At 45.2% G+C, this 12,617-nt stretch overlaps 1 protein-coding gene across 3 annotated transcripts in view; it reads right to left on the bottom strand.

Annotated features, from left to right (window-relative positions):
* The window catches only part of LOC119956824 (fibulin-7-like), a 76,469-nt gene that overhangs the window by 34,268 nt on the left and 29,584 nt on the right, over positions 1-12,617 (bottom strand). For all 3 annotated transcript variants that reach the window (XM_038784283.1, XM_038784303.1, XM_038784293.1), the window contains one exon: positions 9,100-9,256. In XM_038784283.1, coding sequence (XP_038640211.1) covers positions 9,100-9,256 — 157 coding nt within the window. The remainder of the gene's footprint in view (positions 1-9,099; positions 9,257-12,617) is intronic.

The raw sequence follows: 12,617 nt of genomic DNA, 5'->3' as shown, positions 1-12,617 counted from the left end.
AGAAAAGATTGCTCTTCCATCATTTTCTTTGAACATTTCTCTATACCAGATATAAAAATATTGAAAGGGGGGGGGGGGGTCAGGTGTTGGGGGGGGGGGGGGGGGGAGTGGGGGATAATCAAACATTATCCAATTGGGCAATGAGCCTTTTTGCTTTCTGATTGGTGTAGGAAGGTAGCGTGTCACAATGATGGATGTGCTGGCCGGCTAATGGCAAGAGAGTGGACAGATCTCATGGTGATGAAACCCCAGGAACACATGTCATCACAGGCGGAAAACCTAAATGTTAGAGGGATTTATAAGGGAGACAAAGAAAATCCTTCAGTGGCGAAACGTTAAAAAGTAGAGCTAAGCCATTCAGAGTTAAAATCAAAAAATACTTCTTCACACTAAAGTTTGTGGATATCTGGAGCTCTCTCCCCCCAAAATACTGCAGATGTCAGGAGTCAATAGAATTTTTCAAGTCTGAGATTGATAGGTACGCTTCTCAACAAAATACCGAAAACAATTTGGGATAAGGCGGGCAATTGGAGTTGGGTTGCGATCTAACAGAAAGGGGGTACAGGATCGGAGGGTCCAATTGGCCTTCTGAAGGAAACAGTTGCCACTTTTGAAGGGTCCAGCTCAAATTTTAAGATTATGCCCTCTTGTTCTAGAGAGTTCCTCTGCATCTAATCTATCCAATTCCTTTATCTTTCAAAAACGTTGATTAGATCACTCATTTACCTTTCTAATCTCAAGAGACTACAAGCCAAGCATGAATAATCCAGAAATCATGAGTTCGTGATGGACAGATGTTTGGCCTCTCGGAGAACCAGGGGATAAGGGGAACGGGTGGGGAAGTGGAATTAAAGGCCAAGATCATCTGGAATTAAACTGAATGTTGGAGCAGGCCCGACTGGTCATATAGTCTACTCCTACTTCTATTTCTTGCGCCCTTCAAATACCATTCTTGTCGGTTTGACGATTTTAATTCAGTTAATATAATCTGGAGATAAGAAATAATAGTAAAAATGTGGGTGGTGGCACAGTGGTTAGCACTACTGCCACACAGCACCAGGGATCTGGGTTTGATTTTGACCTTTGGCGACTGGGTAGAGTTTGCCTGTTCTCCCCATGTCTGTGTGCATCTCCTCCGGATGCTTCAGTTTCCTCCTGCAGTCCAAAGACGTGCAGGTTATGTGGATTGGCTACACTAAATTTTCCCTCAGTTTGCCTGTGTGTGAGTGTGACTATGCATGATGTGGTGTAATACCTCTCAGGCTATAAGCCCCTGGCAACAGGCTAGCGACCAGTTCCAGGAATAATTAGCAACACAATCAGACGAAAGTCTGACCCATGCACCATCAGAGTGCGGAAAGGTTGAGAGAGGGAAAATAGTAAAAGTGAACATGTAGATTTTGATTTGTCATAAAAATCTATGTGGTTCATCGGTGTCCTCTTGGAAACGAAAGTTGCCGGCCTTATCTGGTATGGCCTAAAATTGGATCCACTCCCACATCAACATGATTGACTCTTAATGGTCATATCAAATGGCCCAGAAAGCCATTCGATTGTCTCACAACACTTGGCAATTAGAAGGGGGCACTAAAGACCAGTGACAATCCAAAGAATGAATTAAAATAAAACGAGTTGGATCGAGCTGGTCTTTAGTTTGCCTCAGTATCTCCCTCACATTAATTCAGGGCCAGGCTGATCTACTGCACTAGTTTTGATTGCCTCAGCAAGCTGACAGAGAGGTATTTCCCAAGCTGCTCCTTTTTTTTTTAAAAAAAGAAACTGCTTCCCGGCCTTTTTGAGGAGATCACGTGGGTTGGAGATTGAATACATTGTGATACACAAGGAATTGCAATTGTGTGGGAAAGGCTGAACAGATCTAAGGTTAATTGTTCTCCTGGTCTGTCACTGTTTGCAAGTTTCTTAACCAACTGGAAAGGTTGGTCATCATTCTGGGTGAGATTTAAATTCAAATATCGGAGACAAAAGGCACAGGTCTAATTTGCTATGCCACTCATTTTCTCACATTCAAAGCTTTTTGAAAGTCATTTATTTGCATGCACGATTTAAGCAAATTCCCAATGCAAGAAAATCTGTGTTGAATTCTAATCAAGAATGTAATTTCCATCCACTTACACAGAAACATACATAGGGAATAGAAGCAGGAGGGGGCAATTTGGCCCTTCGAGCCTGCTCCTCCATTCATTATGATCATGGCTGATCATCAAGTTTGATACCCTGATCCCACCTTCCCCCCCCCCCCCCCCCCCCCCATATCCCTTGAACCCTTTAGCCCAAAGAGCTACATCTAATTCATTCTTGAAATTACACAACGTTTTGGCCTCAACTAATTTCTGTGGTAGTGAATTCCACAGATTCATCACTCTCTCTGGGTGAAGAACTTTCTCCTCACCTCAGTCCTAAAAGGTTTAATCCTTATCCTCAAACTATGACCCCTGGTTCTGGACTCCCCCAACATTGGGAACATTCTTTCTAAATCTACCTTGTCTAATCCTGTTAGAATTTTATGTTTCTATGAGATCCCCTCTTCTAAACGCCAATGAACATAATCCTAATTGGCTTTGTCTCCCCTCATTTGACAATCCTGCCACCCCAGAAATCAGTCTTTGCTGCACTCCATCCATAGCAAGGACGTACATCCTCAGATAAGGACACCAACACTGCAGACAATACTCCAGGTGTAGCCTCACCAATGCCCTATACAATTGCAGTAAAACACCTCTATTCCTATACTCAAATACTCTCACTATGAAGACCACCATATCATTTGCCTTCTTTACTGCCTGCTGTACTTGAACTCTTACTTTCAGCGTCTGATGCACAGACACTAAAGTCTCGCTGAGTATCCACCTCTCTCAATTTACACCCATTCAAATAATAATCTGCCTTCCACACATTTATCCACATTATACTATGCATATGCCCACTCACTCAGCCTGTCCAAATCTCACTGAAGCGTCTCTGCATCCTCCTCACAGTTCAGCCTCCCACCCAACTTTGCATCATCTGCAAATTTGGAAATACTCCATTTAGTTCCCTCGTCCAAATCATTAATATATAATGTGAAGAGTCAGGGTCCTAGTACAGATCCCTGTGGTACCCTACTAGTCACCTCCTGCCAATCAGAAAAAGACCCATTTATTTCAACTTTTTGCTTCCTGCCTGCTAAGCAGCTTTTTAACCATCGCAAGACACTACCTCCAATCCCATTTGCTTTAACTTTACATAGCAAGCTGCTATGTGAGACATTGTCGAAAGCCTTCTGGAAGTCTAAATAAACTGTATCCACCGGTTCTCCCTGGTCAACTCTACTAGTTACATCTTCAAAGAATTCTAGTAGATTTGTCAAGCATGATTTCTCTTTCCTAAATCCATGCTGACTTTGTCTGATTACACCACTACTTTCCAATTTAGCCATTCAGCTCTGTTATTACAAGCACCTTTTTAACATGCTGTCGATCTATCCAGTGGCTCTACTTGTTGATCCTATGGCTTCTGCAGTCCTCCTCACCTGGTGAAATGAAAAGTGCTTCCCATTGGCGAGTTGCGGGATACAAAGTACTGTCTCACAGGTGAATCAGTTGGTGATTGTTTATGCATTAATCGGGTTAGTTTCCTTAATCGATGATGATCAACTCATCTTGGCCGGAATTCTCTGGTTGTTGCAATTCACTTTTCCCGCCGGCAGCACACGGTGGCGTGGGCCGGCTTCAATGGAAACTCTCAATGACAAGTGGTAGGAAGACAGGATCCCACTGCCAGCAAAATGCATACCGCCTAGAACCACATGGTTGGGGAACCAGAGAATCTAGCCCACCCCCCCAATATCCAAATGGTTATACCATCGGAAATGATAAAAGGAGATTTGGAAATGTGACAGAAATACTGTCGTTGGACCATACGATTACGAGCAAAAGGTGATCTGAAGATGTTGGATTTGCTTCACAGATAGCCCCCTCAACCCCTGACAGCAAATGATGGGTTCACGTCTCACTGCAGTGACCCATTATAGAGGTGAGACTCTAAAGACAAGGACAAAGAAGGCCTTGTTAAACAAATACTTTGCATTTGTTTTCACAATGGAAGAAGACAACAAAGCATGAGCATAAAAATAAGTCAAGAAGGGGAATTTAGTGAATTTACAAGAAACAAACAGAAGATAGCAATGGAGAAAATAAAGGGACCCAAAGAACACTCACTTCCGAGACCTGATGCTTCCTGCTGCAGATTATCAACAAAAATGGTGGGGAAATTGCAGATGGGCCTGAGCCATTATTTTCCAAAGCCCAATATTATCAAGCGATTGGACTTTGGTTTGGAAATTTACCAATGCCATTTCATTACTTAAGAGGGAAACCAGCTAACTGCATACCATCAGTTTAACATCAATTGTGGGAAGTTACGAGAGTTAGTTATCAGAGCCAGAGTGGCAGAGCACTTGGACAGGCATAAACAGGTCAAAGCAAGTCAGCTTTGACAAAGAGTCATCCGCAATCGAAACGTTATGAGGGGGATAGACAAGGGCAGCACGGTGGCCTAGTGGTTAGCACAACCGCCTCACGGCGCTGAGGTCCCAGGTTCGAATCCGGCTCTGGGTCACTGTCCGTGTGGAGTTTTCACATTCTCCCCGTGTCTGCGTGGGTTTCGCCCCCACAACCCAAAAATGTGCAAAGTAGGTGGATTGGCCACGCTAAATTGCCCCTTAATTGGAAAAAATAATTGGGTAATCTAAATTTAAAAAAAAAAAAATTTAATAAAAAAACAAATGAGGGGGATAGACAGAGTGGATAGCCAGAGACTTTTTCCCAAGGTAGAAGAGCCGCTGATGCTCCTGCGCATGTGCGGACCCGCGCCGGCCGGCGGAGTCCCTTTGGCCCCGGCTGGAGCGGCGCCAAAGGCCTTCCACGCCAGCCGGCGGGGCACAAACCATTCCAGCGCCGGCCTAGCCCCTGAAGGTGTGGAGGATTCCGCACCTTTGGGGCGGCCCGAAGCCGGAGTGGTTCCCGCCACTCCACTGCGCCGTTTCTGCCCGCCCCCCCGATTCCCGGAAAATACCGCCCCTTAAGTCAGAACTGGAAAATGTTTGGGGTGAATTGTTTAAAAGCAGTCAGAATCATAGAATCATAGAATTTACAGTGCAGAAGGAGGCCATTTGGCCCATCGAGTCTGCACCGACCCTTGGAAAGAGCACCCTACCCACACCCACGACTCCCGCCTATCCCCGTAACCCAGCAACCCCACCTAACCGGATCCCGAGCCAAGGAGGACAGAGGGCATGAACATTAAAGAGAGATATCAATATCTAACGGAGCTGAAATTTATCACCAGAGGCGTTTTCACGTGTAATCTCCTTTCAAAATTTTGACAAGTGTTTTGGAAATTAATTCGCACAACATTCCCATCGCCGTGCTAGTGATCGCTTAAAAGTAATCAGTTAGATTAGTTAACCATAGTCTAGACTTCAAAAATCCAGACTGAATTACTTTGATAAAAGTAAATTACTGTGGATGGTGGAATCTGAAACAAAATTTTAAAATACTGGACAATCTCAGCAGGTCTGACAGCATCTGTGGAGAGAGAAAGGAGCTAACAAAACAAAGAACAAAGAAAAGTACAGCACAGGAACAGGCCCTTCGGCCCTCCAAGCCTGTGCCGGCCATGCTGCCCGTCTAAACTAAAATCTTCTACACTTCCTGGGTCCATATCCCTCTATTCCCATCCTATTCATGTATTTGTCAAGATGCCCCTTAAATGTCACTATCGTCCTTGCTTCCACCACCTCCTCCGCTAGCGAGTTCCAGGCACCCACTACCCTCTGTGTAAAAAAACTTGCCTCGTACATCTCCTCTAAACCTTGCCCCTCGCACCTTAAACCTATGCCCCCTAGTTATTGACCCCTCTACCCTGGGAAAAAGCCTCTGACCATCCACTCTGTCTATGCCCCTCATTATTTTGTAGACCTCTATCAGGTCGGCCCTCAACCTCCGGCATTCCAGTGAGAACAAACCGAGTTTATTCAACCACTCCTCGTAGCTAATGCTCTCCATACCAGACAACATCCCGGTAAATCTCTTCTGCACGCTCTCTAAAGCCTCAACATCCTTCTGGTAGTGTGGCGAACAGAATTGAACACGATACTCCAAGTGTGGCCTAACTAAGGTTCTATACAGCTGCAACATGACTTGCCAATTCTTATACTCAATGCCCCGGCCAATGAAGGCAAGCATGCCGTATGCCTTCTTGACTATCTTCTCCACCTGTGTTGCCCCCTTCAGTGACCTGTGGACCTGTACACCTAGATCTCTCTGACTGTCAATACTCTTGAGGGTTCTACCATTCACTGTATATTCCCTACCTGCATTAGACGTTCCAAAATGCATTACCTCACATTTGTCCGGATTAAACTCCATCTGCCATCTTTCCGCCCAAGTCCCAAACGATCTAAGTCCTGCTGTATCCTCTGACAGTCCTCATCGCTATCCACAATTCCACCAACCCTTGTGTCGTCCGCAAACTTACTCATCAGACCAGTTACATTTTCCTCAAAATCATTTATATATATTACAAACAGCAAAGGTCCCAGCACTGATGCCTGCAGAACACCACTAGTCACAGCCCTCCAATTAGAAAAGCACCCTTCCATTGCTACTCTCTGCCTTCTATGACCTAGTCAGTTCTGTATCCATTTTGCCAGCTCACCCCTGATCCCGTGTGACTTCACCTTTTGTACCAGTCTACCATGATGGACCTTGTCAAAGGCCTTACTGAAGTCTATATAGACAACATCCACTGCCCTACCTGTATCAATCATCTTTGTTACCTCTTTGAAAAACTCTATCAAGTTAGTGAGATGCGACCTCCCCTTCACAAAACCATGCTGCCTCTCGCTAATATGTCCATTTGCTTCCAAATGGGAGTAGATCCTGTCTCGAAGAATCCTCTCCACTAATTTCCCTACCACTGACGTAAGGCTCACCGGCCTGTAGTTCCCTGGATTATCCTTGTTACCCTTCTTAAACAAAGGAACAACATTGACTATTCTCCAGTCCTCCGGGACATCATCTGAAGACAGTGAGGATCCAAACATTTCTGTCAAGGCCTCAGCAATTTCCTCTCTAGCCTGCTTCAGTATTCTGGGGTAGATCCCATCAGGCCCTGGGGATTTAATATTTTTCAAGACGCCCAACACCTCGTCTTTTTGGATCTCAATGTGACCCACGCTATCTACACACCCTTCTCCAGACTCAACATCCACCAATTCCTTCCCTTTGGTGAATACTGATGCAAAATATTCATTTAGTACCTCGACCATTTCCTCTGGCTCCACACATAGATTCCCTTGCCTATCCTTCAGTGGGCCAACCCTTTCCCTGGGTACCCTCTTGCTTTTTATGTACATGTAGAAAGCCTTGGGATTTTCCTTAACCTATTTGCCAATGACTTTTCGTGACCCGTTCTAGCCCTCCTGACTCCTTGCTTAAGTTCCTTCCTGCTTTCCTTATATTCCACACAGGCTGTGTCTGTTCCCAGCCTCCTAGCCCTGGCAAATGCCTCCTTTTCCTTTTTGACGAGGCCTACAATATCTCTCGTTATCCAAGGTTCCCAAAATTTGCCGTATTTATCCTTCTTCCGCACAGGAACATGCAGGTCCTGAATTCCTTTCAACTGACATTTGAAAGCCTCCCACATGTCAGATGTTGATTTACCCTCAAACATCCGCCCCCAATCTAGGTTCTTCAGTTCCCGACTAATATTGTTAGAATTAGCCTTCCCCCAATTTAGCACATTCACCCTAGGACCACTCTTATCCTTGTCCACCAGCATTTAAAACTTACTGAATTGTGGTCACTGTTCCTGAAATGCTCCCCTACTGAAACTTCTACCTGGCCAAGCTCATTCCCCAATACCAGTCCAGTGCATACCCTTCCCTAGTTGGACTATCTACATCTTGTTTTAAGAAGCCCTCCTGGATGCTCCTTACAAACTCTGCCCCGTCTAAGCCCCTAGCACTAAGTGAGTCCCAGTCAATATTGGGGAAGTTGAAGTCTCCCCTCACAACAACCCTGTTCTTTTTACTCGTTTCCAAAATCTGTCTACCTATCTGCTTCTCTATCTCCCACTGGCTGTTGGGAGGCCTGTAGTAAACCCCCAACATTGTGACTGCACCCTTCTAATTTATGATCTCTGCCAATATAGCCTCGCTGCCCTCTGAGGTGTCCTCCCGTAGTACAGCTGTGATATTCTCCTTAACCAGTAGCGCAACTCCGCTACCCCTTTTACATCCCCATCTATCCCGCCTGAAACATCGAAATCCTGGAACGTTTAGCTGCCAATCCTGTCTTTCCCTCCCTGTCTGCTCTTCCTCAGAGCCATACTGGCCCTATTCCCTAGTTCTCCCTCAATGCTTTCACCTTCTGACCTATTGCTCCGGTACCCACCCCTCAGCCATACTAGTTTAAAGAATTTAAAAAAGACTTGGCTGAGTCTTGTAGATTAAAAGGTGATCGAATCAAAGTGTTTAGCTTGATGAAAGGAATTGATTTGGCAGTTAGGGAGAGTGGGTGACACTATGTTGTCTGGTGGGGAAGTTCATGACAAGTGATTAAACAAGTGGTTTAAGATTAAACCCAGCCAAGGTTGCATATTCTCCCGTGTTTGCATAGGCCTCACTCCCACAACCCAAGAAAAGGATGTGCAGCGTAGCTGCTTGGCCACGCTAAATTGCCCCTTAATTGGAAACATTAAAAAAAAGATTAAACCCAGCCTATTAACGGATGATGTTGGGGAACACTTCCTCATTCAAAAGGGTAGTTGGAATTAGGAACTTCCTCCTCAACAAAACTAATGAGGCTTTGTCAACAGAACTTTTTAAAACTGAGATTTTGGATAAGCAAGGGTATTAAGGATTACAAAATCAAGGGAAATGAGGAGTTAAAACACAGATCAACCATGATCTTACTGAATGGCAGAACAGACCTGAGGGACTAAATGGCCTCTTCCTATCCTCCTAACAGGGAGGGCCTGAGGCCTTGGGGAGGGATCTCCTCACTCTGTTGCCCGGTCATGTCTTGTGTGACTTACCGTTGTGCTTGGAAGCCTGTTTGCTCACTGTGTTCTGCAGGAGGCTGAGCTTCCTCTTCATCATGCGCATCCCTTGTGTGTACTGGGCTTCCTGACTGGAGAGCAGTTTCTGCATCTGCCGGATGGCACTTAATACCTGCTGCTTGCTGGGACAGCCCTGCAAGGTGAAAACATGGTATAGGCACAATACATCATTGCTGCCACATCCCTTTTGTACACAATTACATCAAGAAGAGACCCTTCCAAAGGAATTTTCTAGGCTTGCAAAGTGTGATGAACTTGCGATCACTGAACCACAGGAGAACCAAAATATTCAATTTCTGCCAGCATTGAACAATAAGCCAATTGTTTAAACGAGCCATCGTGAGGAGTCAGTTGGCATTTCTAGCAAATTGTCACTTAACTGACATGCTCATCTGTTAGGTGTCAGTCATGGCTTGGTTGGTAACACTTTTTGGAATCTGAAGGCTCAGGTTCCATACCAGAGACCTGAGCACAAAATATAGGCCGATACCCAATGTGGTCCTGAGGGGGCACTACACTGTCGGTGGTGTTACCTTTCAGATAAGGTATTAGACCGAGACGCCATCCATATTTCCTCTCAGAAGCCACAGCATTATTTGCAAGGGCAGGTGATCTCTCCTACAATGTTTTGACCAATATTTATCCCTCAACCAATATCACTAAAACACTGGTCATTATCACCTTGCCATGGTCATCACGCTGAAGTTTGTTAGTACTGTAAAATAGAACAAATTCCTATTCCTGTTCCATCAAACAGCACCAGCTCAGGAAACAATATGATTAGTTGTGGAAAAGAACTCCTTCCATTACATCGCAACAATTCATTCAAGCCCGGATTCTAACTCTCCCTATCATACCAGTACTGTAATGTACCATGTGCACTAGTGTACCAAAGAATACTTTCAATTCCCACAAAAACCTAACCTCATGGCTTTGCGGAATTAATGTCAATTTTGGCCAAATATATTTCTCCACTGTGACTGTCTTGCTCACGACATTGACCCTGCTCAAACTCTTCACATAGGGACCCTGCACAGGCAACAGACAATCCTTCTTCTGATGGGGAGAACCTGTCAAAAATACCCTGATTGAGGCAGCACGGTGGCGCAGTGGATTAGCACTGCTGCCTCACGGCGCCGAGGTCCCAGGTTCGATCCCGACTCTGGGTCACTGTCCGTGTGGAGTTTGCACATTCTCCCTGTGTTTGCGTGTGTTTCGCCCCCACAACCAAAAGATGTGCAGGCTAGGTGGATTGACCACGCTAAATTGCCCCTTAATTGGAAAAAATGAATTGGGTAATCTAAATTTTTTTTTTAAAAACAAAAAAAAACCCTGATTGATCTTTGGAGCCTAGACACACATATTTCCTACTAAAAATAAAATGAAAAGCTAAAGATTTTGCATATCCTTTGACTCACCATTAGCAATGTTAAAAGAATAACAATTTAAATATATGTATAAAATATATATACACAATGATAGCATAATGCGATATACATTCAAACAAATAGATACACCCACGCCAACTTTACTCATCTTTATTTAATTGAAGGCTTGATAATAATGCTTTTCACGAAGTTGAGAGACTAAAACTGTTTGAATGCAAGCCCATAATTATCATGGAATTAGACTGGAAAATTATACAGGTGAGAGTGGACTGGTTTACTTTGGGAATGAAACTGTTTGGCAATGACTAGTGGAGTTCTGCAGGGATCGGTGCTGGGACCCCAGCTAGTCACAATATATATTAATGATTTAGGTGAGGGTGTCAATGTAATATCTCCACATCTGCAGATGACTCAAAGCTGACTGGGAGGGTGAACTGTGAGGTGGATGCAGAGATGCTTCAGCGTGATTTTGATAAGCTGAGCGAGTGGGCAAATGCATGGCAGATGCAGTATAATGTGGATAAATGAAGTGAAAATCGCTTATTGTCACAAGTAGGTGTCAAATGAAGTTGCTGTGAAAAGCCCCTCGTCGCCACATTCCGGCGCCTGTTCGGGGAGGCTGGTACGGGAATTGAACCTTGTTGCTGGCCTGCCTTGGTCTGCTTTAAAAGCCAGTTCTTTAGCCCTGTGCTAAACCAGGATAAATGTGAGGTTATCCACTTTGGTAGCAAAAACAGGAAAGCAGATTATCATCTGAGTTGGTATAGATTGAGAGAGGGGACTGTGCAACAAGACCTGGGTGTCCTTGTTCACCAGTCGCTGAAGGTAAATATGCAGATGCAGCAGGCGGTAAAAAAGGCAAATGGCATGTTGGCTTTCATTGCAAGAGGATTCAAGTACAGGAGCAGAGATGCCTTCCTGCAATTATACAGGGCCTTGGTGAGCTCACACCTGGAATATTGTGGAAGTTTTGGTCTCCTTATTTGAGGAAGGGGCGGCATGGTAGCACTGGTTAGTACTGCCGCCTCACAGCGCTAGGAGCCCAGGTTCAATTCCAGCCCAAACTCCACTATGTAGAGTTTGCACGTTCTCCCCATGTCTGCACAGGTTTTCTCCAGTTTTCTCCCACAGTCCAAAGATGTGCAGGTTAAGTGGATTGGCCATGTTAAATTGCCCTTTAGTGTCCAGGGATGTGCAGGTTAAATGGGGTTACAGAGCTGCAGGGATAAGGTGGGAGCATGGTTATGGTGCTCTTTCAGTGGGTTGGTGCAGGCTCGTTGGGCCGAATGGTCTCCTTCTGCTCTGTCAGAGTTCCATGGTTCGAAGGATGTTCTTGATATGGAGGGAGCCTGATTTTTTCCTCAATATAGAGGGAGCGCAGCGAAGGTTTGCCAGACTATTTCCTGAGATCGCAGGACTGATGTCTGAGGAACGATTGAGTCGGTCAGGATTATATTCGCTGGATGTTAGAAGAATGAGTGGGGATCTCATCGAAACCTTGAAAATCCCAATAGGAATATACAGGATAGATGCAGAAGCAATGTTCCAGAACCAGGGGTCACAGTCTGAGGATACGGGGTAAAACACTTAGGATTGGGATGAGGAGCAATTACTTCACCCAGAGAGTGATCGACCGTTGGAATTTGCTACCACAGAAAGCAATTGAGGCCAAAACATTGTGGGTGTGAATCAGCGACCCCTTTGCGGCCGGCCTGAATCTGGGCGCAACTGGTGAATCAGGTGCGAACCCCAAATCGAGATCCATGCCAGGCATGAAAGCTTGCGGGAGTCACCCATCTGGCTCTGCGCAACGTGACCTGGTTCTCGCTCTCGCTGGGCGATATGCTGATTTGAATATTTAAATTAGCATGATTAGTCATTTAAATAATCGGATACTGGATTCACCCAGCACCCGGGACTCATTCGCCATGCCTGGGAGACCTCGCTAGGGTGCTGTTCAGTACTGGTCCACACAAACGCGGACCAGTCGTAGCGGCACCTGGAGGGGGCAGAATCTCTCAGACCATTTGAGACCCTTGGGTGATCATGAACAGGGAAGGGCTGCTGGACAAAATGGTGTCCTGATCCCTCTAAGAGCAGCATCGG

Source organism: Scyliorhinus canicula, chromosome 2 (assembly GCF_902713615.1).
Source record: "Scyliorhinus canicula chromosome 2, sScyCan1.1, whole genome shotgun sequence".
NCBI classification, from domain to species: Eukaryota; Metazoa; Chordata; class Chondrichthyes; order Carcharhiniformes; family Scyliorhinidae; genus Scyliorhinus; species Scyliorhinus canicula.
The sequence above is the reverse complement of the archived record's forward strand: the minus strand, read 5'-3'. Positions and strand labels throughout refer to the sequence as shown.